The sequence below is a fragment of the Taeniopygia guttata genome, chromosome 26, assembly GCF_048771995.1.
Source record: "Taeniopygia guttata chromosome 26, bTaeGut7.mat, whole genome shotgun sequence".
Lineage (NCBI taxonomy): Eukaryota > Metazoa > Chordata > Aves > Passeriformes > Estrildidae > Taeniopygia > Taeniopygia guttata.
The window spans coordinates 90,154-115,957 of record NC_133051.1 but is presented as its reverse complement, the minus strand read 5'-3'; the positions used below and the strand labels follow the sequence as shown (position 1 = coordinate 115,957).

General features: G+C 42.9%; 1 protein-coding gene across 3 annotated transcripts; it reads left to right on the top strand.

Moving 5' to 3' along the window:
- Positions 1–24,524, top strand: LRIG2 (leucine rich repeats and immunoglobulin like domains 2). Of its 3 annotated transcripts, XM_072918897.1 has the most exons (19): positions 170–283; positions 4,115–4,196; positions 5,334–5,405; positions 5,892–5,966; positions 6,462–6,596; positions 7,122–7,265; positions 7,396–7,539; positions 8,262–8,405; positions 8,639–8,782; positions 11,395–11,475; positions 12,322–12,393; positions 12,533–12,601; positions 14,074–14,237; positions 15,480–15,800; positions 16,821–17,102; positions 18,343–18,792; positions 19,267–19,416; positions 20,301–20,582; positions 21,467–24,524. In XM_072918897.1, exons 2-19 carry the CDS (start codon positions 4,141–4,143, stop codon positions 21,691–21,693), a joined length of 3,012 nt encoding a protein of 1,003 aa, XP_072774998.1. In that variant the 5' UTR covers positions 170–283; positions 4,115–4,140; the 3' UTR covers positions 21,694–24,524. The 3 variants fall into 3 exon arrangements, with proteins under 3 accessions (XP_030147600.2, XP_072774999.1, XP_072774998.1); XM_030291740.4 differs by lacking the exon at positions 4,115–4,196 and having other exon boundaries at positions 1–283; XM_072918898.1 differs by lacking the exons at positions 4,115–4,196; positions 7,122–7,265; positions 7,396–7,539 and having other exon boundaries at positions 1–283.
- Positions 24,525–25,804: the final 1,280 nt, after the last annotated feature.

Here is a 25,804-nt window from a genome sequence, read left to right as displayed (position 1 = left end):
GGCGGCGCGGCGCGGCCGGGCCGGGCCGGGGGATGCGGGGAGCGGGGCCGGCCGTGCGGGCCGCCGGCGGGGCGCTGCCGCGGGGCCGTCCGCCGCCGCCGCTGCTGCCGCTGCTGCTGCTGCTAGCGGCGGCAGCAGCGCTGTGTGCGCGGGCGGGTGCCGTCGAACCCTGCGCCGCGCCCTGCTCATGCCGCCGCGGCCTGCTGGACTGCAGCCGGCAGCGCCTGCCCGGCGGGCCGGGCCCGCGGAGGATTCCGCCGCTGCCCGCCGGCACCACGGGGCTGTGAGTGAGCGCTGCGGAGCCGGGCGGGCGGTGGACTGCGCGCAGGCCGCGGCCTGGCGGGGCGGGGGGCGCGGTGCGAGGCCCGGGCTGAACGGCTGGCAGGGCTCGGGGCTCGGTGTCCTTCCTTATCTCTGTCACTCACTGACAGGAGGGTGCAGCCAGGTGGGGGTCGGGCTCTCTTCCCAGGGAACAAGCGATAAGACAAGCCGGTATAGTCTTGAGCTATGCCAGGAGAGGTTCAGGTTCGGCGTCTGGAGGAATTTCTTCACAGAAAGGGTTATTGGGCATGGGAAGGGGCTGCCTAGGGAGGTGGTGGATTCCCTGGCAGCGTTTAAGGAACGACTGGACGTGGCACTCGGTGCTGTGATTGACAAGGTTGTGTTTGGTCATAGGTTGGACTCAATGATCTTGGAGGTCTTTTCCAACGCAGTTGATTCTGTGATTTTGTCCGCGGGATGTTCTCACGGAGCCCGGAGCGCTGCGGGCAGAGCGGCCCCGGCAGTGGTGCCCCAGGGTGGGAGGCAGCCCTGCAGGTGGGGTCTCACCTGAGCGGGGCAGAATCGCCCCCTCCTTTGCTGCTCATGCTGGGGGATCAGCCCAGGGCTCAGGGAGGTGTTCTGGGCTGCAGATGCACGTTTCTGTTGAGCTTCTCATCCACCAACAGCCCTAAGTCCTCCAAGAGCTGGTCTCAATCCATTCTGTGTCTATCCTCTGTTGTGGCTTTTAGGATTTTGGCACATGAAGCATGGGTGATGTTTTTTCTTCACTAGGACTGCTCTAGCAATTCTGAATTTAAATGAGCTATAATATATACCAGCTGTTTTAAATTAATCAAAGCCTAATTTTTTTCACATGATGAAGTCCCTGATGTGCTTTTCTCTATTAGTTCTGTCATACCATTTCAAATAGCACTGAGGACTAAAAACTGCGTTTTCCTAATTCTCAAATTAATTGCAGGTGGTGCTTCCAGTGTGTGTGTGTGTGTGGGTTGGTTTTATTTTCACTTTTTGTTTTTAATAAAAGCCAGCAGAGCAGAACTTGGTTTTCATTATGGAAGTACTCAGGCTACTAACTTCATTTTTCCTCTGAAGTTATATATATTTTGTGGCTAACCTGGTGGGTGATGAAAAGCATTGTGAAGTTGGGGAGTTAGGACATTTTTTTTTATATGTCTGCCTCCTAAGGTTAGTTTCTTTAGAGCAAGGAATGCCAGCCCTGTGCATAGGGGCAGAGAGAAGCACAATGCTAGTGGTCGCTTCCCCTAGTGCCATAGTGGTAGGTGTGTGTATATATCCTGGTAACCAGAGAGACGATGAACAGAAGTAGTTCAGGTATCAGTTAATTAGTTTAGCAAGTTCTGTTCACAGTAGATTTTTTTGGGTGAGGTCAACTGGCTGCCTGCATTCTACATCAATACCTCTACAGTGCCACAGTATTCTCAGCTTGGCTGAATTAAGATCATTCTTTATCATCCATAATCCATTTGGTATGTGTTCTGTTTTATTTACTTAAGAAATGAGTACCACTTAAGCTCAGAATGAATGTTTGGATGATGTTATATACAATACCAGATGAATCTCTAAAATACAAATTTTGCACGTCTGCTCTGTATTCTGCCCAGCTTGGACCTCCCAGTTACAAAGGCTGCTTAAAGGATAGGTTTTTTGGTTTTGGCTTTTCCAGAACAAGGGAATCGTGTCTGGTTCTCCAGAAGAACAGGAATCTTAGCTGTGTGATTGAATGATCCCTAAACACAGAAAATCAGCCAATGTGTTTCATTCTGTATTTTGTGATAAGTTGGTCTGTTTGAACAAGAAAAGCATCAGTAACAGAACGTAGATATAAATAATGTCAAAGTCACTTTAAATATCAACTCTACCCAACTTCTTGAAAGAGGACTTATTGTAATGAAAACTTTGTTGTAGTCCAAATCTGAGTAATAATACAAAAATAATTCTCTGTGTTTTCTGAATTAAAATCTTAATTTCTAACTCAGTAATTAGACAGTAGGCTTCTGGGAGGGATAGCTGGATGTTAGCCCATCCTCATCACCCAGGCCCCATGGCTGTCAGTGTTTAGGAGGAATTTGGAGGAATTCAGTGTCCTGAATAATTTTAACTTTTGGTCAGTCCTAAAGTAGTCAGGCAGGTAAGCTAGAAGGTTGTTGAAGGCTCCCTACCCAGCTAACATAGTCTCTTATAGTCTTCCTGAAAGCCTTAGAAAAAACAAGTTTCAATTTTCTATATATATTAATCTTGCTTCCAAGATCTGTGTCAGTGTCCGCTAGCTGTGCCTGACACACAGGTTGGTCTGGCTCAGAACCCATGGCCTGGTTTTGCTCATTAGTGGAGTATCTGCACACCTTGAGGGGTACATTGTTACCTTCCATGTCCATTATCTCCTTCCTCCATCTGTTGTGCACCAGTTCTTCGGAAACATCATGGCTTAGTACTTTCTGCTCTGGTTAAATACACTGCTCCAAGATTAGACTGCCAGCACTGGCTGGGTGCCTGCATGATTGAAAAATTCAGGAAAGTCTACTGCTGGGATTTGGGATCATATCTCCCTCCACCTGTCTGTGCCAGCCTCCTGTGGATGCCCAGAAGCTGGGGCTGAGCGGGGTTCAGGGGAATGTGGGCAGCTGGAGAGAGTGTCTTGAACAGTCAGCCCCCTGAGGTGGGAAGCCTGCTGAGAGGCAGCTCATGATTCGTTGTTTCTGTGTTTTTTCTAGTGTTTAGGGCTGGCTTAATTACCACAAGTATTGAGAAAGCAGAGCTGCAGGACAGTTCTGCAGCTGGCTGCAGTTCTCCTCTCCGGTTCTCTTGATTTTTTTTTTTTGTTTGTTTGTTTCCAAACACTGCTTCATCGGTATAATTTGCATCTTGGTGTAATTAAAAGAATACATTAACAACTGCCTGACTTGCCATGACACCCAGGATTTTAATAATTCAGCTGAATCTTTACACTGAACCTGAGTGAAAGTTAACAACTATAACTATACTGTAGTCTGTCAATTGTCAGTCCATATTGTCTTTTAGTAGATTGTGGTCTTACAGATCAAAAATAGTCTGCCAGAGCTCAGGGAGTTTTTGGACAATGCTCTCAGGAATGTGTTGGAATTTTGGGGTTGACCTGTTCTGGGCCAGGAATTGGAGTTAATGATTTTATAGGATCAAGTTTGGCCCTTGGTCTATTTGGAGTCAAGTACAGGCCCAAAGCTATTGCAGGAATAGAGGAGTGTGTTGATGCTGTGGCTTGTCCAAACCTGGTTGTCAATGGAAATATTTTGAATTATACTCATTTACATTTTAATATTCATTTTAACAGATAAATACAGTTTTGGTTGCAAAGTGTGATTTTGTCTCCTGCGTCAGCATAGCTGCTGCCTGCCTGATAATCTTAAGACTGTGATAAATGCATGCAATGCTACTGCTGTAATGATGAGAGGATCAGTGATACAGGACCTTACCAGAAGAGCTCATAGGGAGTGGAACAGCTTTGCTGAAAACAGCTTGTTATAGATTCCTTGTTACAGCTCTCAGTTGGAAATGGGGAGGGAAGAATGATGCCTTGCTGCTAGGCTAGAGCAACTAGCTGGCATAGAACATTCTGAGCTAGAAGAAACCCAAAAGAATCATTGAGTCCAACTCCTGGCCCTGTGTAGGACACCCCAAAATTCCACCCTCTGCCCAAGAGCATTGTCCAAATGCTCCTTGCACTCTGGCAGCCTTGGAGCCCTGACCACTAACCTGGGGAGCCTGTTCAGTGCCCAGCCAGTCTCTGGGGGAAGAACCTTTTCCTGACAGCCAACCTAACCCTTTTCTGATACAGCTCCAGCTGTTCCCCTGGGTCTTGTCATGCTCAGAGAGAGGAGATATCAGAGCTGCCCCTTGGGAGGAAGCTGTAGACCCTGGTGAGTCCTGACCTCAGTCTGTTCTTCTCCAGGCTAAAGAAGCTGAGTGACCTCAGCTACTCCTTGTATGGCTCCTTTAGACTCTTCACCATCTTCATAGCTCAGAGACATAAGCTGTGTCCAGTTATTCCTGCACTCACCAACAGATTTCCGACTGTGGTGAGGGCACCAGTCCTATTCTGCAAGCATAGTGGCAGTGTCAGGTCTGTTCAGACACAATGACTCAGGCTCTTGGTGTGAGCTTAGGGAGATTCATCTCTGTGCTGGACTTGTACCAGCAAAATGTCACATAGATGAGTTGGTTTCACCTTTTGGCCTGACATCTGCCTGTCCTTTCTGGTGTCAGAAAGGCTGGGACCGTGTTTCCATCATAAATCTGATTTTTTTTAGTCCGCCTTTGACTCACGTCATGACCAGAGGCAGCCTGTGCTCAGAAATGGATGTATCTGTTGCATTTATGCACCAAGTCCAAGGTGAAAGTAAAATACTGTGTAAAGTTACAGCAATGGAATAGCACCAACACCCAGTGTGAACATTAAAGCTGCATTTGATGACTCTTGCCCATTGAAAGAGTCCAACTCCTGCATTTGATTCCTATAAGTAAAACCAACTGGTGCTAAAGCATCTGTCTGAAAGATTCCCAGCCTCAGGGTTCTCTCGGCTCCAGCTTGTTTGGGAATTTTGTGTATGTTGTTCCTTTAAAATAAGCCTGGCTTGGCTAGTCAGCATCTTTGGAAAGCTGAGAAAATGGGGATTGCGCTGCAGGAAGCAGTTCAGTAACGGGCGTTTTGTAAGAAATTATTCACATGTCTCTGCAAAGTTTTTCCTTCTTACAGTGGACAAGTGTTGTTAATAAAGCTCTGGATTAAAGCCAGAATTCTCTGGTCAGGTACAATCTTCCTATCAAGAAGCTTTAACAGAAGTTTTTTGATTCAAACAGAGAAATGGAACTGTTTAGACTTTTAATTGTGAGTGACCGCTAAAACAAGCTCTTTTCTTTAGTGAAGGAGTAGCTGTATAAAATACTTAAATGCAGTTTCAAACTTGAGATTGCGTAACGTATAGATGTTTTGGCCATGTTTAGGTTTTTTAATTATTATTCCAGGAACTAAATAACTTTTTTTTTCTGTTCTCTAGGGATTTAAGTCATAATCATTTATTATCATCCAATTGGAGCATTGATTTGTCTGTCCCTACTCTCCAAGAAGTGTAAGTTGTTTTTTATGAGGATAAAGTCTTAAGATATCCTACCTAATTCTAATGTTTTATTGCATGTCAAGATGCCTGGTCTGTCTTGCAGAAATATTCAGTGCAAGTTAATAAAAAATTGATGCTCCATGTTGGCAGCACATTTTATGTATAAAACTCTTGTGTTGTGAGCAGAAATCTTTCCCATGAAAGATCAGAAGACCAGTATTTTTAAAGAGAAATGAGGAGTGTTTGTTTTGGCTATAGCTGATTTTAAATGAAAGAGAAGTAACAATATCCATGAAAATGAGAAAAGCTAGCATGTTTTGCTGTTCAAATTGTTCAAATTATTAGTATTTAAGCTCTTGGGCGATCATTTTTTGTCAACTACTATGTATTATTAATACAGTAAAAATTTTAAGTGCATTGATATGAATTATTTCTGCTGTGTACAGAAGGATTTTTTCCTCTTTGAAGTGTCGGTAATTTTTTTGCCCTCTATTTAAGGAAAATGAATTACAATGAGCTGAGTGAAATTCCATATTTTGGAGAAACAACTTCCAATATAACTCTTCTCTCATTGTAAGTAATAGCTCATCTGCCTTCTTGTTTAACAAATGGTAGGACCATGTTAGAGTTCTGCTATCACATTGTAGAAAAACATCGTCTTTTTTCTTGAAATACTGCTCATGTAAAGAGCATCAGGGAATATGTAAGCACTCTTTAAAGAAATACAAATTATTTAGACAATCAAGTCACCCTAAATTACCAATAAAATGCAGTCAACCAAGGCAGGCAATTTGAAGGGGTGGGATTCAGTCCAGGAACGACACTTCCCACAAGGACCAGCTTATATATAGGCCTCAGAATTTGAATCTGTTCATATGCCATGGTGGCAAATAGCTCTTGGATTTGCAGTATTGCTTTAGGAATTAACACTTTTGGAAGCATGTTATGCATGTCCTATTCATGAAGCTCACTAATGCTGTTGATATACAGAATCCTGTTGGTATTTCAGCCGTGCATCTAGAAGGATGAGATGTTGTGATAATCATATTTATTGCTAATCTTTTTCAGGGTACACAATACCATTCCAGAAATAAATGCTGAGCATCTCCAGGTCTACCTTTCATTGGAAAATCTAGATCTTAGTTCTAATCTTATCTCAGAAATTAAAGCCTCTTCCTTTCCACGAATGCAGCTGAAGTACCTGTAAGTATGAGTGATCTGCTGTCTCTGGGATTTCTGGCTCTACAATGATAATGTTGGAGACCTCGTTTATTCTTAAATTAGTGTCTTAAAGTTGGCATCCTTACACAGCTTTGAACTGGTAGCAGTGCTTAATGGAGCTACATATGTCCTTGAAATAAAATAGTTTTCATACCAATCAGTATTGTATTTTCCCAAATAACACAGAGAACAGCAATTGCTGTTGTCAGAATGCAGGTACATAAGCCATCAGGAACAGGGAATAATTTCTACCCTGAGTACATCACTCATTGAGTGGACATTTTGTTAACCACTTCTAACTGAAACATGGACATGCAGTAAAAATCAGCTTCTGACACCAATTCCTTGGGGAAAAAAGATTTAGCTTGGTGATTTAGATTTTTCATGTGACTTCACAGGTGTCTTGGGTTCTGTTAATCAGTGGTTGCTCTGAGGTGCTTGTGCCATTGTGTTCATCAAATTCTTTGTGTTCTGAAAGACCTGCTTCCTTCTTCCTTCCTTTCTTAGGAATCTGAGTAACAACAGAATAACTACTCTAGAAGCAGGTTGCCTTGATAACTTATCTAGCTCACTAATGGTGATAAAACTGAACAGAAATAGGATTAGTATGATTCCACCAAAGATCTTCAGATTGCCTCATGTGCAGTTTCTGTAAGTAACAGTCTTGAAAACATCAAAACAACATTTACAGCTGAGCTGTTAATCTCAGCATGTTCTTGACTGTCACACAGTGGTGCTTGTTGCAAGGTGTCTTAATATTTGACTGTCATCTTTATGAAAGGGAACTGAAAAGGAACCGGATTAAAATAGTGGAAAGTCTTACATTCCAAGGATTGGAATCCTTAAAGTCCTTGAAAATGCAGCGCAATGGGATTAGCAGACTAATGGATGGAGCATTCTTTGGCCTGGGTAATATAGAGGAATTGTGAGTATGACTGGTTGCGGAATTTCTTTTGCAAAAAGAAAATGGCTCTGGATTCCCTTACATCAAGGCTGTGCTGAGATACTGACGCAATCATAGGAAAAAAGTATTTTCCCATTATTTTTATGTCATGTCTGATTACTTCAGGAGTGGAAAGATACACTTCCCCATTCCTGGAAGTGTTCAAGGCCAGGTAGAATAGGGCTGAATAGAGCAACCTGGTCTAATGGAAGGTGTCCCAGTTGCAATTGGAAGATCTTTGAGGTCTGTTGCAACACAAACCAGTCTTGTGATTCCATTACATTGGTCCTCTTTCCAGCTTCTTCCTGCATGGTGATCAAGAATGTTTGCCTCGGTAGTTGGTTTTTGCTGGTTTTCATTTGCAGTCCTCATAGCATGGGGTTTTTCTTTCCTCTGACTTTGACAGTGTGAACACAGGGATGTATGATGCAATGTTAGCAAAAGACTTCTTTTTTAAAAATTATTTTTGAGAATATAGTTTTGTTTCTGCCACTCGATCCCTGAAGCTGGTGTTTAGTTACTCAGTTCTTCATATACTTTAGTTCATTTTTTTTTAATTCAATGGGATTGAAAGAATCACACATTTTTTGTTGTCCAAGGCTTAAAGTTAGTAAATAGTTTTGAGATCCACAAGGTGAAATTTTATAAGTAGATGTTACATTGATAATCTATTTGGCAAATGTTTTTCCCATCTAATTCTTTAGGGAACTGGAACATAATAACTTAACAGAAGTAAACAAGGGCTGGCTGTATGGGCTGCGGACATTGCAACAACTCTATGTTAGCCAGAATGCCATCACCAGGATCAGCCCAGATGCATGGGAATTCTGCCAAAGACTTGCTGAGCTGTAAGTCCTGGGCTGCTATTCATTGGGGATTTTTGAAATGTTGCAGTTATTGATTGGCAAGAATGAGTTACCAAAGGAAGTACTCCATTTCCTTGCTAGGCCCATGGCAATGATGTATTTTAATTATAAGTATTCTGTTAGAGAAATTAGAACACAATAGTTAATCAAGTCAGATAGTATCTTAATAATTAATCCCCCTGCTTGCCTTTAAAATGTGTGTTGAATGTTTTCAGAGACTTGTCATACAATCAACTCACTCGCCTCAAGGAGTCTGCCTTTGTGGGACTTGGTTTATTGGAGAAGCTAAACCTGGGTGACAATCGCATTAATCACATTGCTGATGGTGTCTTTAGAGGTCTGACAAATCTTCAAACCTTGTAAGTACAGAAAACTCCAAACAGAAGTTTCAGTTTAATGTAGTTGTAGTTCAAGTGGAGCTTTTGGAAGCAGAGACTATGGATATTGCACTGTGGGAGCCTGAGATCATTGTTGGTGCTGTCCTGCCTGCAGGTGTGGTAGGGCTGATAATATTTTGGCTTGCCAAGACGATAGCATTCCAGCCGAGCTAAAACAAGCTGACCACTCAATTGTAGAGGTAGTAAGAAACAATTACTTGGTGACCTTGAGTGCTCAGATGTGTGTCCTGCCGCTTCTGAGAGATGTGGGTACCTTGTGAATGCAGTTGTGGAGCAAATAGCCTGGAGCTCTTTATTCTAGAGGGGTTCCTTAGGTTTGGAACCTCAGAAACCAAACACCGAACCCTTTTATTGTGTTGTAGAAGGGATAGTTTAGTCCATCTTGCTCATGTTCTGACTCACAAACGTTACAGAGGTTGTAGAGTTGCTTCTTGCTGTTGAAGGCACAGCTTTGCACTTGCCAGGACCTTTTCTGGCAGATCTGGGATATTTCAAAAGAGACCCAATCCTTCCCACGTAGATCTGAACAGTTGTAATTATCCTGAGCAACAGTACTTGAGAAAGAAGTGAAAATCTATAACCCCTCTGTCGCTTCATTAAATAAATGCTTAAATAAGCAAACTCACCAGAGAGATTCATGTAAGCAGTCATACTCTGTTAACCTTATACAACTTTTTAATGAAATAATTAAACTTAATTTCTTAGATTTAGAGTAGCATGAAAAAGAACAAGAGCAGATTAATTAGTAGGTTGTCCTGGGCTCTCAGGGGTGTCAACAGTGAGGGCCTGGCCCTTTGCTTTGGGAGTGGAATGTGCAGGATGGAGAGCAGTGGTGATTAACAAGGCTCCAAGCATTAGTGCCCAGCCAGGCATGAGTAGCCAGCTCTTCTCTCACACAATGAGGGGCTTTTCTTTTGGGCTGCTCAGTCATTTTGCTGAGTGGTCTGAGTAGTGGAGTGTGAAAATACCTCAAAACCCAGGAGATACTGTGTAGTTTTAGTTCCATTGTTGGTTGTATGCTGGTTGTTTGGTGCTACAGCTGGAGAACATATTTTGTGTATGTTCAGCTCCTGCCACTCTGCAGTATAGCAGAATAAACTGTAAAACTGTACATAGACTGCAAGTTAGGGTTACAGATGTATCTAAGAACAGCCCTGAAGTTTTGAAGTTTTATGTATTATCACACTATTTGCTTCATAATACTGTGAGCAGTTTGGCAATTTGTATTCTCCAGCACTCACAATATAGCATTCTGAAGCAGATGTTGAGATAATTCTAGAAATGCTTTAAATCACAAGAATTAGCAACTGGGAAATAAATTTGGTATATTATTCTTATAGTCATTATTAGCTCAGCTCCATGTTGGGAGCACCGTAGCTTGAATAATTTTCAAAGAGGAAAAGATTTAATGTGAGCAAGTTTCAAGGCCTTATTTGTTCAGACCTTGTGATGCGTGAAATATGAAATTCTTTTCTTTTTGTCCTAAACTGGGAAGTGTATAAATACAAGTTGTGAAAGTGACTGCTGTGTGTGGTTTTAACAAGACTTCTGTATTTTAAAGTAAGAAAAATAGGAAAATTATGTGTTACCACTGATGGCATCCTGGAGGTTGATCCCAGTTTCTTCCATGATGGTGTTCTACACAGTTACAGTCTGACATAATGGGAAACTAGATAATTCATTTTCCCCCCATTAGCATAGGGAAAGAGGTGTTTATATAAGTGATATATACAGTTGCCTGTGTATGCACCTAATTTTGTGTCAGTTGACTTGTTTGGAAGCTTCATCTAGCTGTTGCATAGAATATCAGGTAAAACACTGGCTGGACTATTTTTCATTAGTGTGATTTCCTTTAAATGCACTCCTCTCTGTGCATGGTGGTATCAAAACAGATGCTTTTGGCTCAGTCCATGCCATTCAGGCTAAAAATGCATGTGAATTTATTTCATTTTCTTTCTGAAGATCATTTAATTCTCTCCAAACTGTATTGCTCTATTGCTTTTTTTATTCAGACCTCTCTTCTCCATGAGGGGCTGAAGTGCTGTGCTGAGGTCAGTCAGAAATACCATTAGGTGATAACAAGATCTGTGAGCAGAATATCAACTTTATTTTGAGAAGCCACCAAGGTGTGCCTGGCAGGCCTACACTGTAGCCTGGGTGTAATTCCTTAATATGCTAATGCTGGTATAAGCCTGTTACTTGTGAAGATTAATGCTGCTAGTGTGTTGCTTAATTCCCTTACATGAACCAACTTGCTTCAGGAGCCTTTCCCAGCTCCTGGCACATAGTCCGTCACATGAAAAGTGCTGGTCAGACTGGGGCTTTCCTTAAATGCCACATCAAGAAGTTGTGCTGCAGCATTTGTTTGTGGTGCTTACTGCAGCACTTACCATTATGTTTTCCCTTTTGCCTTTCTGAAGTGAGAAATCCATCTCCTGACAAGTTTAGTTTTGTAAAAGAGACCTTCCAGGTGTGCCAGAGCCTCATACCTGGCCTGTCTTCCCCAGCTCAGCACTAGCCCTGGTCATGATGATGTTCCAAGTCTTCTTTCTGAGAAATGTCTTCTCCTGCAGGGACTTGAGGAACAATGAGATCTCCTGGGCCATAGAAGATGCAAATGAAGCTTTTGTGGGACTCAGCAGGCTGGATAAACTGTATGTATTACAAATTAGGGGAACAACAGCGCTTCCCAGGCATGCAGAGAGGGACAGTGCAAAATATTAAGTAATTGTCAGTCAATGACGTGAGGCAGAAAGCCCTACTCAGTGTTTCCACTTGTGTGTAACTAGCACTTGATGTAGTCTGGGGTTCCTTGTTCAGGAGCATCGGATCCATGGAGCACTGTATTTCCTTACAGCATCAGTTTGATGAGATTGAGCATAAGTATTTGACTGCATTTATTATTGAATACCTCACTCCCTCTGTGTGATGATTGTCATTTTTTGTGCTTCTTTGGTTTGGGTGAAAGTTACTACTTACCAAAAAAAAAAAACAACCAACCCAAAATACCCAAAATACAAAGTATTTTTGAGCAAATTTGAAATACTATTGCATTAACAAACTACTTGATATTAGGCTGTGCACTTTTCATCCAGTGCCACATGTTTTGTAGGAAGCTCAGTCCTGTGTAGTTACAAATGTTGTTTTAGGAAATAGTCTGGTGTGAGGGTGCAGTCCAGGAAGTCGTGTGGTGGTAGCAGGTTGGTATTAAGAAGTTATTGCTTCATTCCCAAGTTCTACTTATTGCTGTTTCATCCTCCTGACTTAAATTATCTTCTGACACATTTCTAACCCAAATATCTTAAGTTGAAAATAGGAAAGAAGCCCTGTTCTTGGGAAAATTAGTTGAGCCTTTAAGCTAAAAAGAATAGTATTTAGTCCTGTATCTCAGCTAGAATTAGAAAAAAAAAATGTAGTTAAGCATCATAGGGTATTTCTTTTGGGTCTTGTTTGTGAACTCATATTGACATTCAGACTGGTTTCTGGGCCTTTATTTTCAGAATCTTGCAGGGAAACCAGATTAAGTCAATTACCAAAAAAGCATTCTCTGGTCTCGAAGGACTTGAACATCTGTAAGTATTTTAATTTGTAGAACTCCTAATTATGTGTCAACTTCAGTCTTGTGTTCTCTGTGAGATTTTAAAGTATTTAACTGAAGGCAGTGTATAAAATTGCACTGATTCCTCATTGTGCTCTTTGCTTAACTTACAGAGATTTAAGCAACAATGCAATAATGTCCATCCAAGAAAATGCCTTTGCCCTGGCTCACCTGAAGGAGCTGTAAGTTCATAACAATTATTTAGATTCTTTACAAGCCCTACCTTGGAAAGAATTCTTCAGCCATTGTAGTGTTGTTTGAAGTTGTCTGAAGTGTGCCTGCTTTCCTCATAAAATTTTTGCAGCAATGCTGGTAAAATATCAACTCAAAGTTGGTAGCAGAATATTTAGATTTAAGGTTTGATAAAATCTTCAACTGCATTTCCTTAGTTGCAATTAGGAGGAGTTAACTTTTACTTGCAGTACTGAACCATTAAGCTTTTCTTATCCTATGATTTTGCAGCAATCTCAGCACTGCATGTAGGCAGTGAACAAAACAATTAATTCATCAAGAATTTCTCAGGGGGATTAGCAAATCCTGTGTTTTTCTTCCTGTTTTTTGGGGCTAAGGAAAGGCTTTAAAATTCACAGCTAGACAAGATTTTGTATGTGCTCAGCAGATGTTTAAGCTGATAGGGTCTCTTGTGGTCTTCATATGAAGTAATATAATGTGAAATGACCTTCACACCCAAGACTAATACTACTGTAATGCAATACTTTCTGTAAGATAAAGTCTCTGACTATTGTAACCTGGTCTAAAACTGTTACTCCATTAGTTAACCTTGGCCAGATGGATTTAGTTTGCAAGATCTGCTGCTGTGAGGAGGCAATTTCAGGTGTTGAAGTTGCCTTCTCTGATGTATATTGAAAATGATTGGTCATTTATATGTACAGACAAAGAGCAGGATGGAATCCTTGCTTGTTTGGAGCCTCTTTTCTCCCATGACTGGCTGCATCTTGGGACAGATCACTTCTTGTTAAAGACTGGATTGTCTCAAGTCAGTCAAACTCATACTTGGAGTATGGCAAACAAAACTCAGTCCCCCAGTTTCTTCAAGTCAGTTCAGAGGTGGCGTCTGGCACTCCAGCAAATGAGTAATAATACTTAGCAAACTTTGAAAGCAGATGGTAGGAAAGAAGAGACCATCATTGTTTTCTGTTGGTAGGTTTTCTGTGGAGCAAAGAAAACAAGCTGCAGTTGATAGCTGTATGAAAGAAATCACTTTGGGCCTTAAATATTTATCATCTGGCATTAAAATGAGAATTGAGGCTTCTGCTCATTTCATAATGGCAGTTCTGTTTAGTTTGAAACATGGAGCTGTGCTGCAATGTTATGTTCTTTTAATTGCTTTAAAGAGGGATGAGATAATTTTAAAGACAGGCTTAGTGGTTTTGGGATTGTTTTTTTGGAAGCTGAAACTGAGTTTATATTCTCCAGGATTAAAATGAAATGTTAGGTGTTAATGCTGACATAGAGGGACTGATTCTAGCATAAATTCCCAATATTTTATAATAAATACCCATAGGTATAAAATAATACTGTAAATCTGATGTGTCTGTATGTGTATGCTTTAAGTTGCTTTGCTGTGTGAAATCCCACGTATGCATGTAAAATAAACTTCACTCACCCTTTTTTTTTTGCCCTATTTCTGCAGAGTGTTGAACACAAGCAGTTTGCTTTGTGATTGCCAGTTGAAATGGCTGCCCCAGTGGCTGAGTGAGAGCCATTTGCTGCAGTCTGTCAGTGTCAGCTGTGCTCACCCTGAGTGGTTGGCAGGACAAAGCCTTCTCAGTGTGGACCCTGATGACTTTGTTTGTGGTTTGTATTTTAGTGACTTTTGACACAAAAGCACAGTAACACAAGTCTTGTTGCTGAAATCAAGCTGTAGTACTGGGGAGGTACTTGGTCCTGGCCTTGGTGCCCACGTGGACCATGTACATCCCCGAGTCTGCTCTGAGTTTGGGGTTTAGTTCTGCATCTCTTTGCTCTGTTTGGTGGTGTTTGAGCACTGAAGTTAACCCAAAGGAGTAGTGCTGTTGGGCGTTAATTTTTATTTAGCTTTCTAGTAAGAATGAATTATGCTTTCATTCTCCCTGCTTTTGACTACCTTTAGCTTTGTAAGGACTGTTTGACACTTTGTTCCTGCTTCTTGCTCATATGGCAGAATATCACAGAATCATAAAATAGTTTGGGTTGGAAGGAACCTTAAAGATCATCCAGTTCCAACCCCTGCCATAGATAGGGACACCTTCCATGAGAACAGATTGCTCCAATCCCTGCCCAACCTGGCCACAAGCTCTTCCAGGAATGGGACAGCCACAGCTCTGGGCAAAAATTAGAGTAGTTCAGGCTCTGACACGTTTTCTGGTGCTCCATAACTGTGATGTTTATAGTGGTCTCAAACTTTGCCCAGAGTTCTGCGTGAAGCCTGTGGCAGGCCTGATGTTTCCTTTTCCTGGTGAGCAATTTTTATAACAGTTATTTGTGTATATGCAATTCTTTCATTGTGGCAAAGGCTACAAAAAAATTAGTTGCACACACCCACTTCTCCACAGTACCACCACAGTGGCTGAGTAGAGCCAGAGCTCTTCATGTGTCTATGAGAGTGTCTTTGCTGAATTTATGGATATGGAAATCAGTTTCATTAAGTGGGATGAGTTAGTGAAGTTCCAGCTTGTTATGCTTTGTGCTTGTAGAACTTCAAGGCTCTTCAGGATATTTAAACTATCTGAAAGTAAGTCTCAGTCCTTCATATAATGGCTTGGCTCTTCAGCTGAGCGGGATTTTTGAGTGTGATCTAAATAAAGCAAGTTTCAGACAGTTGGACAAAAGGCAGGGCTGCTCAGCACCACACTTCCACACTGATTGTTTTCAGTGCTGATTCTTCTGCCTCCTCCACAGCTTGATTTCTAGCTCAAAACAGCTGAATTTGTGCCCCTCAAGCAGGATATCTTTTCCTAAAGTTTTGGTTTTGCTTGCATTGTCTTTTGAGTGAGTTTTCTTGCAATATTAATTCTTGCTCAAGAGAAAAGTAGCTAATCTTGGTGCTTTTCTTTTCAGATAATTTCCCTAAACCACAGATAAGAGTCCACCCAGAGACCACAGTGGCCTTGCGAGGCACAAATGTGACCCTGATGTGCACTGCTGTGAGCAGCAGTGATTCACCCATGGCCACGGCCTGGCGCAAAGACAGTGAGGTCCTCTATGATGCTGACATTGAGAATTTTGCCAGGTACCAGCAGCAAAGTGGGGAGGTGCTGGAATACACCACTGTCCTGCACCTCTTGAATGTGAATTTCACTGATGAAGGGAAATACCAGTGCATTGTCACCAATCACTTTGGCTCCAATTACTCCAACAAAGCCAAGTTGACTGTTAATGGTAAGTGATAATGGTAAAAAAGGAGAAACACTCTGAACCTGAAATTCCATTATGTAGCTGCAAGTCTATTTTTCACTAAAGCTGGCCCAAAATACTCTTGCAAATATCAGTGAGATTTAGATGTATCACACATAATTTTATAAAGCTGGAAACAAGTGATTTTTTTTGTAGATGAAAAGCCTCTATTCACTTTTTGAAAGTGGCATTTATCTCCCATGCTTTATTAGAACAGAGTTAGTTGTTCATCTTGTTAATTGGAGGTGGAATTCTTTAAACTAAAAGCTCCCTCTACTGTCTCCTCAGAACTCAGCACCTTTTCCACATGTTTGTAAAACTGGGGAAGACTCATCAGAAAATAAGTGGTAAAAACTCTGAAAAGTCAAAAGCAATGATTCTGTTTATTTTGAGGGAATGGCAGGTAAGACATCAGTCAGCAGACCACTGATCCCCACAGTACCTAGAGATGATGAGATGGAAGCTTACCTTCTCTGTTAGCAGAGAAGAAAAATGTGGCAAACACTTTTCCCTGGATCCTTCCCATGAGAATCATCTTCTTCACAACATCTTAGAGGAACTTAATGGCTTTAAACTGAAATAAAGTATGTTTGCATTGGATATTAGGAAGAAATTTGTCCCTGAGAGGTTGGCAAGGCTGTGGCACAGGTTGCCCAGAGAAGCTGTGGCTGCCCTGTCCCTCTAAGTGTTCAAGGCCAAGCTGAACAGGGCTTGGGGCAAGGGAGAGTGGAAGGTCCCCTTGCCCTTGGGCATGTATTGTCTTAAGGGTCTCTTTCAGCCCAAAGCATTCTGTGACTCTATGAACACTGTAGATACCGTATTTAAATCTTGGGAGAAAGACTCTTAGAAATAACCACTGAAAAATTGTGCAGTTCTTCAGTAGAATCTATTTCTCTCTCTTATGGAGTGTTTCAGATATGTTTTCAAATTTCCTCTCTGCTGTGGAGCTTTTGCTGCATTTTACCTGATAATGAAAATGCTGAATCGATGTCCCCTTTGATCCAGAGCTCCCTTCTTTCCTGAAAACTCCCATGGATCTCACTATCCGCACCGGGGCAATGGCCCGGCTGGAGTGTGCTGCCGAGGGCCATCCCCCCCCACAAATCTCCTGGCAGAAAGATGGTGGCACAGACTTCCCTGCTGCAAGAGAGAGGAGGATGCATGTCATGCCTGAGGACGATGTGTTCTTCATTGCAAATGTGAAGATGGAAGACATGGGGATCTACAGCTGCATGGCCCAGAACATCGCTGGGGGACTCTCAGCCAATGCTACCCTGACTGTGCTGGGTAAGTGTGACTGGCCGGTGCTGATAGATCCCTGCACGGCTGCAGCAGAAATGTAGCTTAGCTATAAGCAGCAAGTTGAAATGGTGGAGAATGAAGTTAAAATACAAAGAGCAGCACTTGGTGTGATGTTTACACAGTGAAGCTTTAGAAGCTGAGTTGCAGAGTTGCTTGGCGGAGTTGGAGTTAGTCTGATCTTTGCAGTGAGCTGAGGGGCATATCTTAGTCCAGCAGTATAGATCAGGCAAGTAATTTGTGTTGCCATATAGCAAATTTTGTCACGGGTAACAAACTTGCCACAAAGAAGACCAGTGGGGTCTTGGGATACATGAGAGAGAGCATTGCCAGTACTTTAGGGAGGTGATCCTGCCCGTCTGCTCAGCCCTAGTGAGGCACATCTGGAGTGCTGTGTTCAGTTCTGAGCTCCTCAGGACAAGAGGGATGCAGAATCATTGGAGCAAGTCCAGCAGAGGCTATGGAGGTGATGAAGGGACTGGAGCATCACTCTTACAAAGAGATGGTGAATAGTTGGACTTGATAATCGTAGAGGCCTTTTCCAACCTAAATGGTTTAATGATTCTGTGAAAGGTTTATGGAACTGGGCTTGTTCAGCCTTGAGGAAAGGTGGCTGAGAGGAGCTCTCATCAATGTGTGTCCATGCCTGTAGGAAGGGGTCAGAGGATGGACCTGGCTGTGCTTGGTGGTGCTCAGCAATGGGACAAGAGGCCATGGGCAGAAACTGATGCACAGCAAGTTCTGCATGAATGTGAGGAAGAACTTCTTCACTGTGCAGGAACAGGCTGCCCAGAGTGGAGTCTCTTGTACTGGAGATGTTCCAGAACCATCTGGATGCAATCCTATGTACTCTGGGATAACCCTGCTTGAGCAGGGAGGTAGGACCAGATGACCCACTATGGTCCCTTCCAAGCTGACCCATCCTGTGAACTATGCTGAGTAATAATGGAAGGCCAGTTCCTTCCAGAGTGCAGCATTTTTTGAAGACGCCGACTCTTAACATTATGGCCAAATTTAGAAGTGGACTGGCACAGGTTTCCTAAAGCAACTGTGGCTGCCCCATCCCTCGAAGTGCAAGAGATGCTTGGAGCAACTTGGTCTAGTGGAAGGTGTCCCTGTTTATGGCAGGAAATGGGACAGGATGATCTTTGAGGTCCCTTCCAATCAAAACAATTACAGGATTCCATGATTCTTTGAAGTTATCTTACAATTTCACTTTTTGTCCCAGAAACTCCTTCTTTCGTGAGGCCCCTGGAGGACAGGACAGTGACCCGAGGTGAAACTGCTGTCCTGCAGTGCATAGCTGGTGGCAGTCCTGCCCCTCGCCTCAACTGGACCAAGGATGATGGTCCCTTGACAGTCACCGAGCGGCATTTCTTCGCGGCAGCAAATCAGCTCCTCATCATAGTGGATGCGGGGCTGGAGGATGCTGGGAAGTACACGTGCATCATGTCCAACACACTAGGCACTGAGCGTGGCCATATTTATCTAAATGTCCTGGCTTCCCCCAACTGTGATTCTTCCCAGAGTGCCATTGTCCATGAAGAGGATGGCTGGACAACAGTAGGGATCGTGATTATCGTTGTTGTGTGTTGTGTGGTGGGAACATCCTTGGTGTGGGTTATCGTCATCTACCACATGAGGAGAAAGAATGAAGACTACAGCATCACTAACACAGGTTAAGTGTAAAATGAACAGTTTCTGGTCCTGTTTTTAATCCAAAACACTTGCAATTTTTGGATTTGTTACAAATGGATAAGATTAAAGAACTGAAGATTTCCTTCTAAAATGTCTTCAGGGTTTTGCTCAAATTCCTCCATTTTAGAATTTCTTTTAAATACCAGAAGTGTGCTAATTCTATTCCTTATACAGTAGGTTTGCCGTACATTGAGGGAAAACAGTAAAGTTTGGAAGTAGGTGTTTGAATAAACTTAGAAATGTTTTCCGGGCCTGGAATAATAGGTGTAAAGTTTCTTCCTGGCCCTGTCAGCTTTGAACTGGCCGTCTGGATTTGTAATTACTGGGGTAGAAAAAAAGATACCCGTATGTGAGTTGAAATTCTGGATATTCTTGTTAACGTGGGGAATAGTGCTGGTAATACCTTGAAATGTTCCCAATGTTTAATGTTGCCAATGTTAATTCTGCCTTGCAGAGGAGATGAACCTACCTGCTGACATTCCCAGCTACCTGTCCTCCCAAGGAACACTGTCTGAGCCTCAGGAAGGCTACAGTAACTTGGAGGCAGGGAGCCATCAGCAGCTGATGCCTCCAGCTGGCAGCTACATGCACAAAGGCACAGATGGTAAGCAAAGGCCTCAGGTGTGTTTGCCAGAGCCTCATCAGGATACCAATGCACAGTCTCATCCTCACAGCTTAAGTGTCAAGATAGATCTTTATCCTGTTTCTTTCCGTTGGCATCTCAAGAGCCCAGGCAGAAGAGATGGAAATAGATTTTGCTTAGAAGATGACTAGCTGTGACTCCTATCCTTGGTATAAGGTTGGCTGGTTGGTTGGTTTGTTTTAAAGTTGGTTGGCTTGTTACAATCATAACTAAGGGGTTTGCACTATTTCCCTACCTTGTTTGGACAATTTTCTGGATGTTCATGTCATTGAGCTTAGAGAGATGTGCTCTCTTTGCCATCAAAATGCTGAGGACTCATCACTCCTTACATAGGCTGGCTTGAAAATCGATCCTCAGTGTAAGTTTTTCACACCTGTTCATGATCTCTTCATCCCAGTCCCACTGCACTAGAGTGTGTGTTGGGAAGGAGTGGAGAAGCAGCTCATCTAAGTGACGGGTTTGTCATCACCTCTGATGTGCATGGGCATGCAGGGGCAAGTCAGGTCCAAGATGGGTGTGGGCAGGTTTGATCCCTAGGCTGTTTCACCCTGGTGCACAAGTGGTTGGACCTGCATTGAACTTTTTTGCCCATGAAATAGGGGAACATGTCTGTGGTTCCCCTGGTCAGCTTCAGAAGGGGACTACTGTGGAGAATCTGGACTGGGGAGCCTGGGGGGTTTCTCATGTGACCTCTCAAGCTGAGTACTCTGTTACTCCCTTAACTGTAAAAAGACCCTTCAATCTGTGCTGCTGTAATAAATGATCATACCAGGACATAAAGCCTATGGAAATCTGGCATCCTCATCCTTTTTTAGAGTATTTTATTTTTCCATTGTGTTCATCAGGTAGTGCAGCACCATTAGTGATCTGCTCAGATTGCTATGACAATGCCAACATCTACTCCCGGACCCGAGAGTACTGTCCCTATGCCTTCATCACTGAGGAGGACCCCCTGGATCAAACACTCCCAAATCTCATGGTGCAGATGTCCAAGGAAACGTATACAGCACGCACCCAGAATGAAACCAGTGCTCTGGGTAATCTCTTAGCAGACAGAGATGTGCCTGTCTTCCTTACCAACCATGACAAAAAAAGTGATAAGAAAATCTCTTCCCAGCAGATTATTGGTGAGTGTCCACTTTTCCTTTTGTTGCTTTGTATTCCCTGATAACTTTGGCTTTTGATATGCTGCCCTTCACTATTGACACAAGTGCCAGTAGTTTGTGGAATAACTCATATTTATTAACCACTTGTTCTCCAAATGCCCATGTTGCATTAGCAAGCAACAGCTTGCATCCAGTTCCTGCAATTGAAGAGGGTGATGTTAAAAATATAGAATTTCTTAATTTAAGGTTTAAGTTTGTGGAATGTGAGCCTTTGCTTATACTTCAAGGACATATATTAACCAAAAGTTGGAGCTTCACATAAGAAATTCAAATAGCCTTTCTGTTTCAGCTGAAGTTCAAAAAACTCCCTAAATTGGTTATTTTTTGTTGACTTTTTTCCAGATCACCTTTTTAAAAATTCACACTGAAGCTCTGTGTGTTCGTGGTTACTGTAAGAGGTCGCTGGAAAAGGAGCGCATCTAGTAAAATATACTCTCAAAACCAGAGAAAATCAGCTCAGAAAGATTGTAATTGCTGAGTCACAGAGCTCAAATATTTTTAAAATCTGAGTGTGATTGATCTCTGCTCTTTGTGAGCAGTGACAGCACCTGAGGGAACAGCTGGAGCTGTTGTCAGGGTGGTTTGGATTGGGTATCAGGAAAAGGTCCTTCCTCCAGAGGGTGTTCGGGCACTGAACAGGCTCCTCAGGGAATGGTCATGGCCCCAAGGCTGCCAGAGCCCAAAGAGTGTTTGGACAACGCTCTTCAGGCACAGGGTGGAATTGTTGGGGTGTCTGTGCAGGGCCAGGAGTTGGACGCAACGATCCTTGAGGGTCCCTTCCAACTTAGAATATTCCTCAATTCTATGAACTTGCTTCTGTTCATCTTCTAATTTTTCTCCCTCAGAGCCCTTCCAGGTTCCTCTGTGGGGAGGCAGCAAAGACCTGGCTTGCTCTCACCCCCAATTCCTGCACCATCCGTTGGCCCACGAGGCCCCACAGCTGCTCCGGGGTGACGGTATCGCCAGCAGAGACCGGGACCAGGCATCGCCCAGACCCTGCCATAGGCTACAGGAGGAGAATTTTGATTTTAACAGGACACAGAACATTCATGACCACAGTGAAACCACATAAAACACTCAAAAAGCTTTGAAAGCAAATCCACATTGACTGACTGTATTTACTACCTCAGTACCAACCCCAAGGCCAAAGATGCTTGTTTATGTGTCTGTAAGTATTAAAGAGTCAGACTCTCTTGAAGGAGATGGTACATGGCCTTTTTTCTGCAATTTTTCCATTGGACAATGGGACTGTGCACCGGAGAACACATGGAAAATTAGTGCCATCTACAAAAATAGCGTTAAAACACGGATTGTGTGATGCTGGAAGCAGTCTTTGTGGTGGTGCATGTTTTGGAAAGCTCTCAAGAACGTGTGTAGCTATTTCACAGGGCTTTGTCTGCTTGGAAACAAGCCATCAGGGCCTCCTCACGGAATTCCCCCAGAACTGTAAGCATAAAACTCTTGGCCAGCTTTTCCTTCCTTACACTGTTAGTAGGTATCTGTTGGCAGTCTAAATTTGGGGCTTGTTTTCTTCTATGAATAATGGACTCTAGTTGTAAATAAACTCACATTTATAAATATTTTGTATACACTAAGCATATAAATGTGTTGACTGTAATGTAAATTATTTTTTATTATGCCAAAGTATGTATCATACTGTTAGTCTTGACAGCTGCATATCAAGCCATATGAGGAGCTTGGGGGAACTGAAAGCTTGTTTGTGAGGGAACAGAGCTGTCTTTGTTTTGAAAAGTGCATTTACATATAGACATGTGGTAGAACTGTGATATTGATGAATTTCATTGTTGCCTACAACTGTGTGCCTGGCTGACCTAGCTGCAAGCTGATCCATTTCATGATAGTAGCAGAATTTCAAGGTTTATCTAAGCTTTTATCTATAAAAAAACTCCTTTGTATTGTATCTGCTGAGAGGGTCTCCATATGTTTCCTAGCTGACAGTTAAGTGAACTTTTAAAAATAATGTGGTGATGAAAAGCATGAGGTAAATTGAGAGAGCACTTGATGAATACTTATTTCTTCTGCATAGCCAAAGGCATATGGAGTTTAAAACACTGTTCCTTTTCTGTTGTAAAATATCAGGCTACATTGTTGAACTAATAGTTCCCTTAAATCTTAAGTGTGGTCAAAATGTTTAAATATTTGACAGGTGAGAAATGATACAATGCAGGGAACTCCTCACTACTGAAAAATCTTGCTGACACAGAGGAAGCTCAGACTCCATAGTTTCAGTGAGATGTGCCTGAGAAAATGGGAAAGAACAATGACATTATAAAGGCTTTCTAGGAAGTTGTTCTTTTTGGGGGAATATGTCCCTTTTTGTAGAAGGTGTTAAAAGACTCCTCAGGGATGGGTTTTCAGTGGGTACATTGTGCTCTGTGGTCACGCCTTTAGAGTGAGGTGCTTCCCTCCTGGTCACTGCTGCCTGCTTTGGAGCTGTAGGATTTGTACCCAAATAAAACCATCTGTGTGATATTTTTATAAAGACAGAAACCCCTTTTTGGCCCGGCTCAGTTATAGGTATGTGGCAGTTCCCATTGATCCATTCCTGGACTGAAGGGTTTGTGACTCAATTGTCAGGTCTGGTTGTACAGAATCACAGCTGAATTTAGAGACTGTGGTGAAGTATTTGAGTTAATGAGTGGGGAAACACTGGGACTAATGATGCTTTTTCCATGGCTCTTTGGCTAGGAATAATAGTCAAATCATTGCAAATGAGTAATATTTTTAAGGCCTCTTCCCGTGCTCTCAAAGCCAGCATGGCTGCTTTGGTAGACAGCAGCTTTAGTGGGAAGGGGATGCAATTGTCCTTGACCTGTGGGTAACTAGAGAGAAACACAGGTGTGTAAATTTTGGGATTTTGACAGGTGAAAGCTTTAAAAAAAAAACCCAAACCAAGAACATTTCTTTCTGGTTTTATTTCCTCCAGACTTTTCCTTCCCAGATGGCATTTAAGGCACAGTGCTTATTCTGAATCCAAAGTGATCCCTGCTGCAGGGATCCAGCACTGTCAGTTTAAATCCAGATGAAAAAGGTCATGCCATGAAACTACAGCAGCAGCAAAGCCTTATCATTTTGGGCTGCTCTCTCAGCCAGTTCTCACTCAGGCTACTGGGACAAGGTGCTGCTGGCATCTGTGATTCCCAGCAGTGGGAAAACCACATCCCTGCTGCTCTCTCATTGCCATTTGGCAAATGCTTGTTCCTATTTCTTTCACTCCTCTCTCGCTTCATAGGAGCTGAGCTCACGGAGATCTGTCACAGTACATCTGGCATTGTCCAGACCCTGAGAGTACTTGGGGTACAACGCCCTGGAGCAAGGGAATTCCCTTTAGGTAGGTGAGACCTGCTTGGCCTGGGCCAGGGCTTTAAAATTACTGCTGTGTGCACCAGGACTATGCTAGCTGTCAGAGGGTGCAGCTAAAGCTGCTCTGATTTCTGTGAGAGAGTAGCCTATAAAAGCTGAATCCTGAATTAAGACATTTACATCCTTTCATAAGCATTTAAAGTCCATAAGCTGGTTGTAAATAGCTGATGCTTGTAAGTAGGTGACACTTTGCTGCACTGTGGAAAAACTTCTTTGGTAGACTTGGAAGAGAAAATCATGTGTGTCTTGTTTCCCCTTTGCAGAGGGACAGAGTGGCCTTTCTTTTGTTAGTAAAAACGAGCAATTGCCTCAATCAATGCCAAAGCACTACCGGTACAGAAACTGAGAGGGGTCAGAAGCAGCAAGAGCAAAGCTGCTTCTGTTCCCTCTTGCTAGTTCCTATTGTCTATTTATATTTTTTTCACAGCAGAATGTATATTTTGTATAGCATATGTAATATGTAATATATGTTTGTCCATTGTAACATATGTTCAAACAATAAAATGCTGTATACATTGAGCATTCACTGTAACTCTGTTAGTTTGCAAATGGAGTAATTATATTTTGTCCTATGGTGTTTAATATTCATAGGGGGAAAAATTGGAGTAAACTTTGCCAACTGGACATGGTCCTGGGAGTCTGAGATTTGGACAAGGTGACCTCCAGAGGGTGTTTCCATCTCAACCATTCTCTGATTCCGTGAGTCTCATTTCACTTTTCCTTTAGGAAGTGCCGGTACGCTTTTTGGAAAATGGTGGAGGGATGGTTCTTCCATGGTAGTGTTAACTCTGAGCCAGGAGCCTTGCAGATCGCTGTGCTCCTCACACTTTTCTCCTGCTTTTCCAGTGCTGCCCTCCTGCACTTTGGATCCTCTGAAAAGGAGATTTTCTTTCCAGCAATGAACTGTCAGCACAAGTTGGTGGGAGCATCTCCCACGTGCCAGCTGCAGGAGATGCTGCTAGTCCAATCCCTCCTGGAAACCAGCATGAGCTTTTTATTCCTTTGAATAATTCCTTCTCTCTTTCCCTGCATTCTGCTGGTTCATGCTCTGATAATTAATCACCTTTGTTCTCCTGTGCTCTGTCCTGTGTTCTTCACTCTTGTGCCTGTTCCCAGATCTCAGCACTGTCTAGCTTTTCCCAGGTTAACTTGAGCTCTTGCAGCTGCTTCATCCTCTACTCTTGCTGACAGAGATGTTTACACCCAGGGAAGGGGCTCCCAAGAGCTGCATGTGCCTTATTCCCCCCACCCTAGGCACACTGACCTCCATGCTTATTCTGGAGAAGGACTTTGCACGAGGGCATGCAGTGTCAGGACAAGGGGGAAAGGCCTCAAGCTGATGAGGGAAGGTTTAGATTGGATATTAGGAAGAAATTCTTCCCTGTAAGGGTTCTGAGGCCTTGGCACAGATTTTCCAGAGCAGCTGTGGCTGCCCCATCACTTGAAATGTCCAAGGCCAGGTTGGGCAGGGCTTGGAGCAGACTGGTCTACTGGAAGATTTCCCTGCTCATGGGCAGGCGGTGGAATGAGATGAGCTTTTAGGTCCCTTCCAGCCTAAAACATTCAATGATTCTGTGATTTATCAGCTCACATTCCTGATAATCAGGGATTCCTTCAGCCTCTGCCTGGACTAGGACACTACCTGGCTGGGCGGAGACAGCAGAGTCACCTGCCACCTCAGGAGGACCCCTTTATATTTCTAAATGATATTGGGGTTTCCCTGGAGCTGAAGCATTCTGAGTATCCACAGCATTCCCCAGATCCCAGCATTTGTGTCCTCTTAAGTATTTTCAAGCCAC

Coding starts and splice junctions, on each gene's coding strand:
- LRIG2 (XM_030291740.4), top strand. CDS start 33: ATGCGGGGAGCGGGGCCGGCCGTGCGGGCCGCCGGCGGGGCGCTGCCG. Junction 7,540..8,261: donor CTGGGTAATATAGAGGAATT/GTGAGTATGACT, acceptor CTAATTCTTTAG/GGAACTGGAACATAATAACT. Junction 12,394..12,532: donor CTCGAAGGACTTGAACATCT/GTAAGTATTTTA, acceptor CTTAACTTACAG/AGATTTAAGCAACAATGCAA.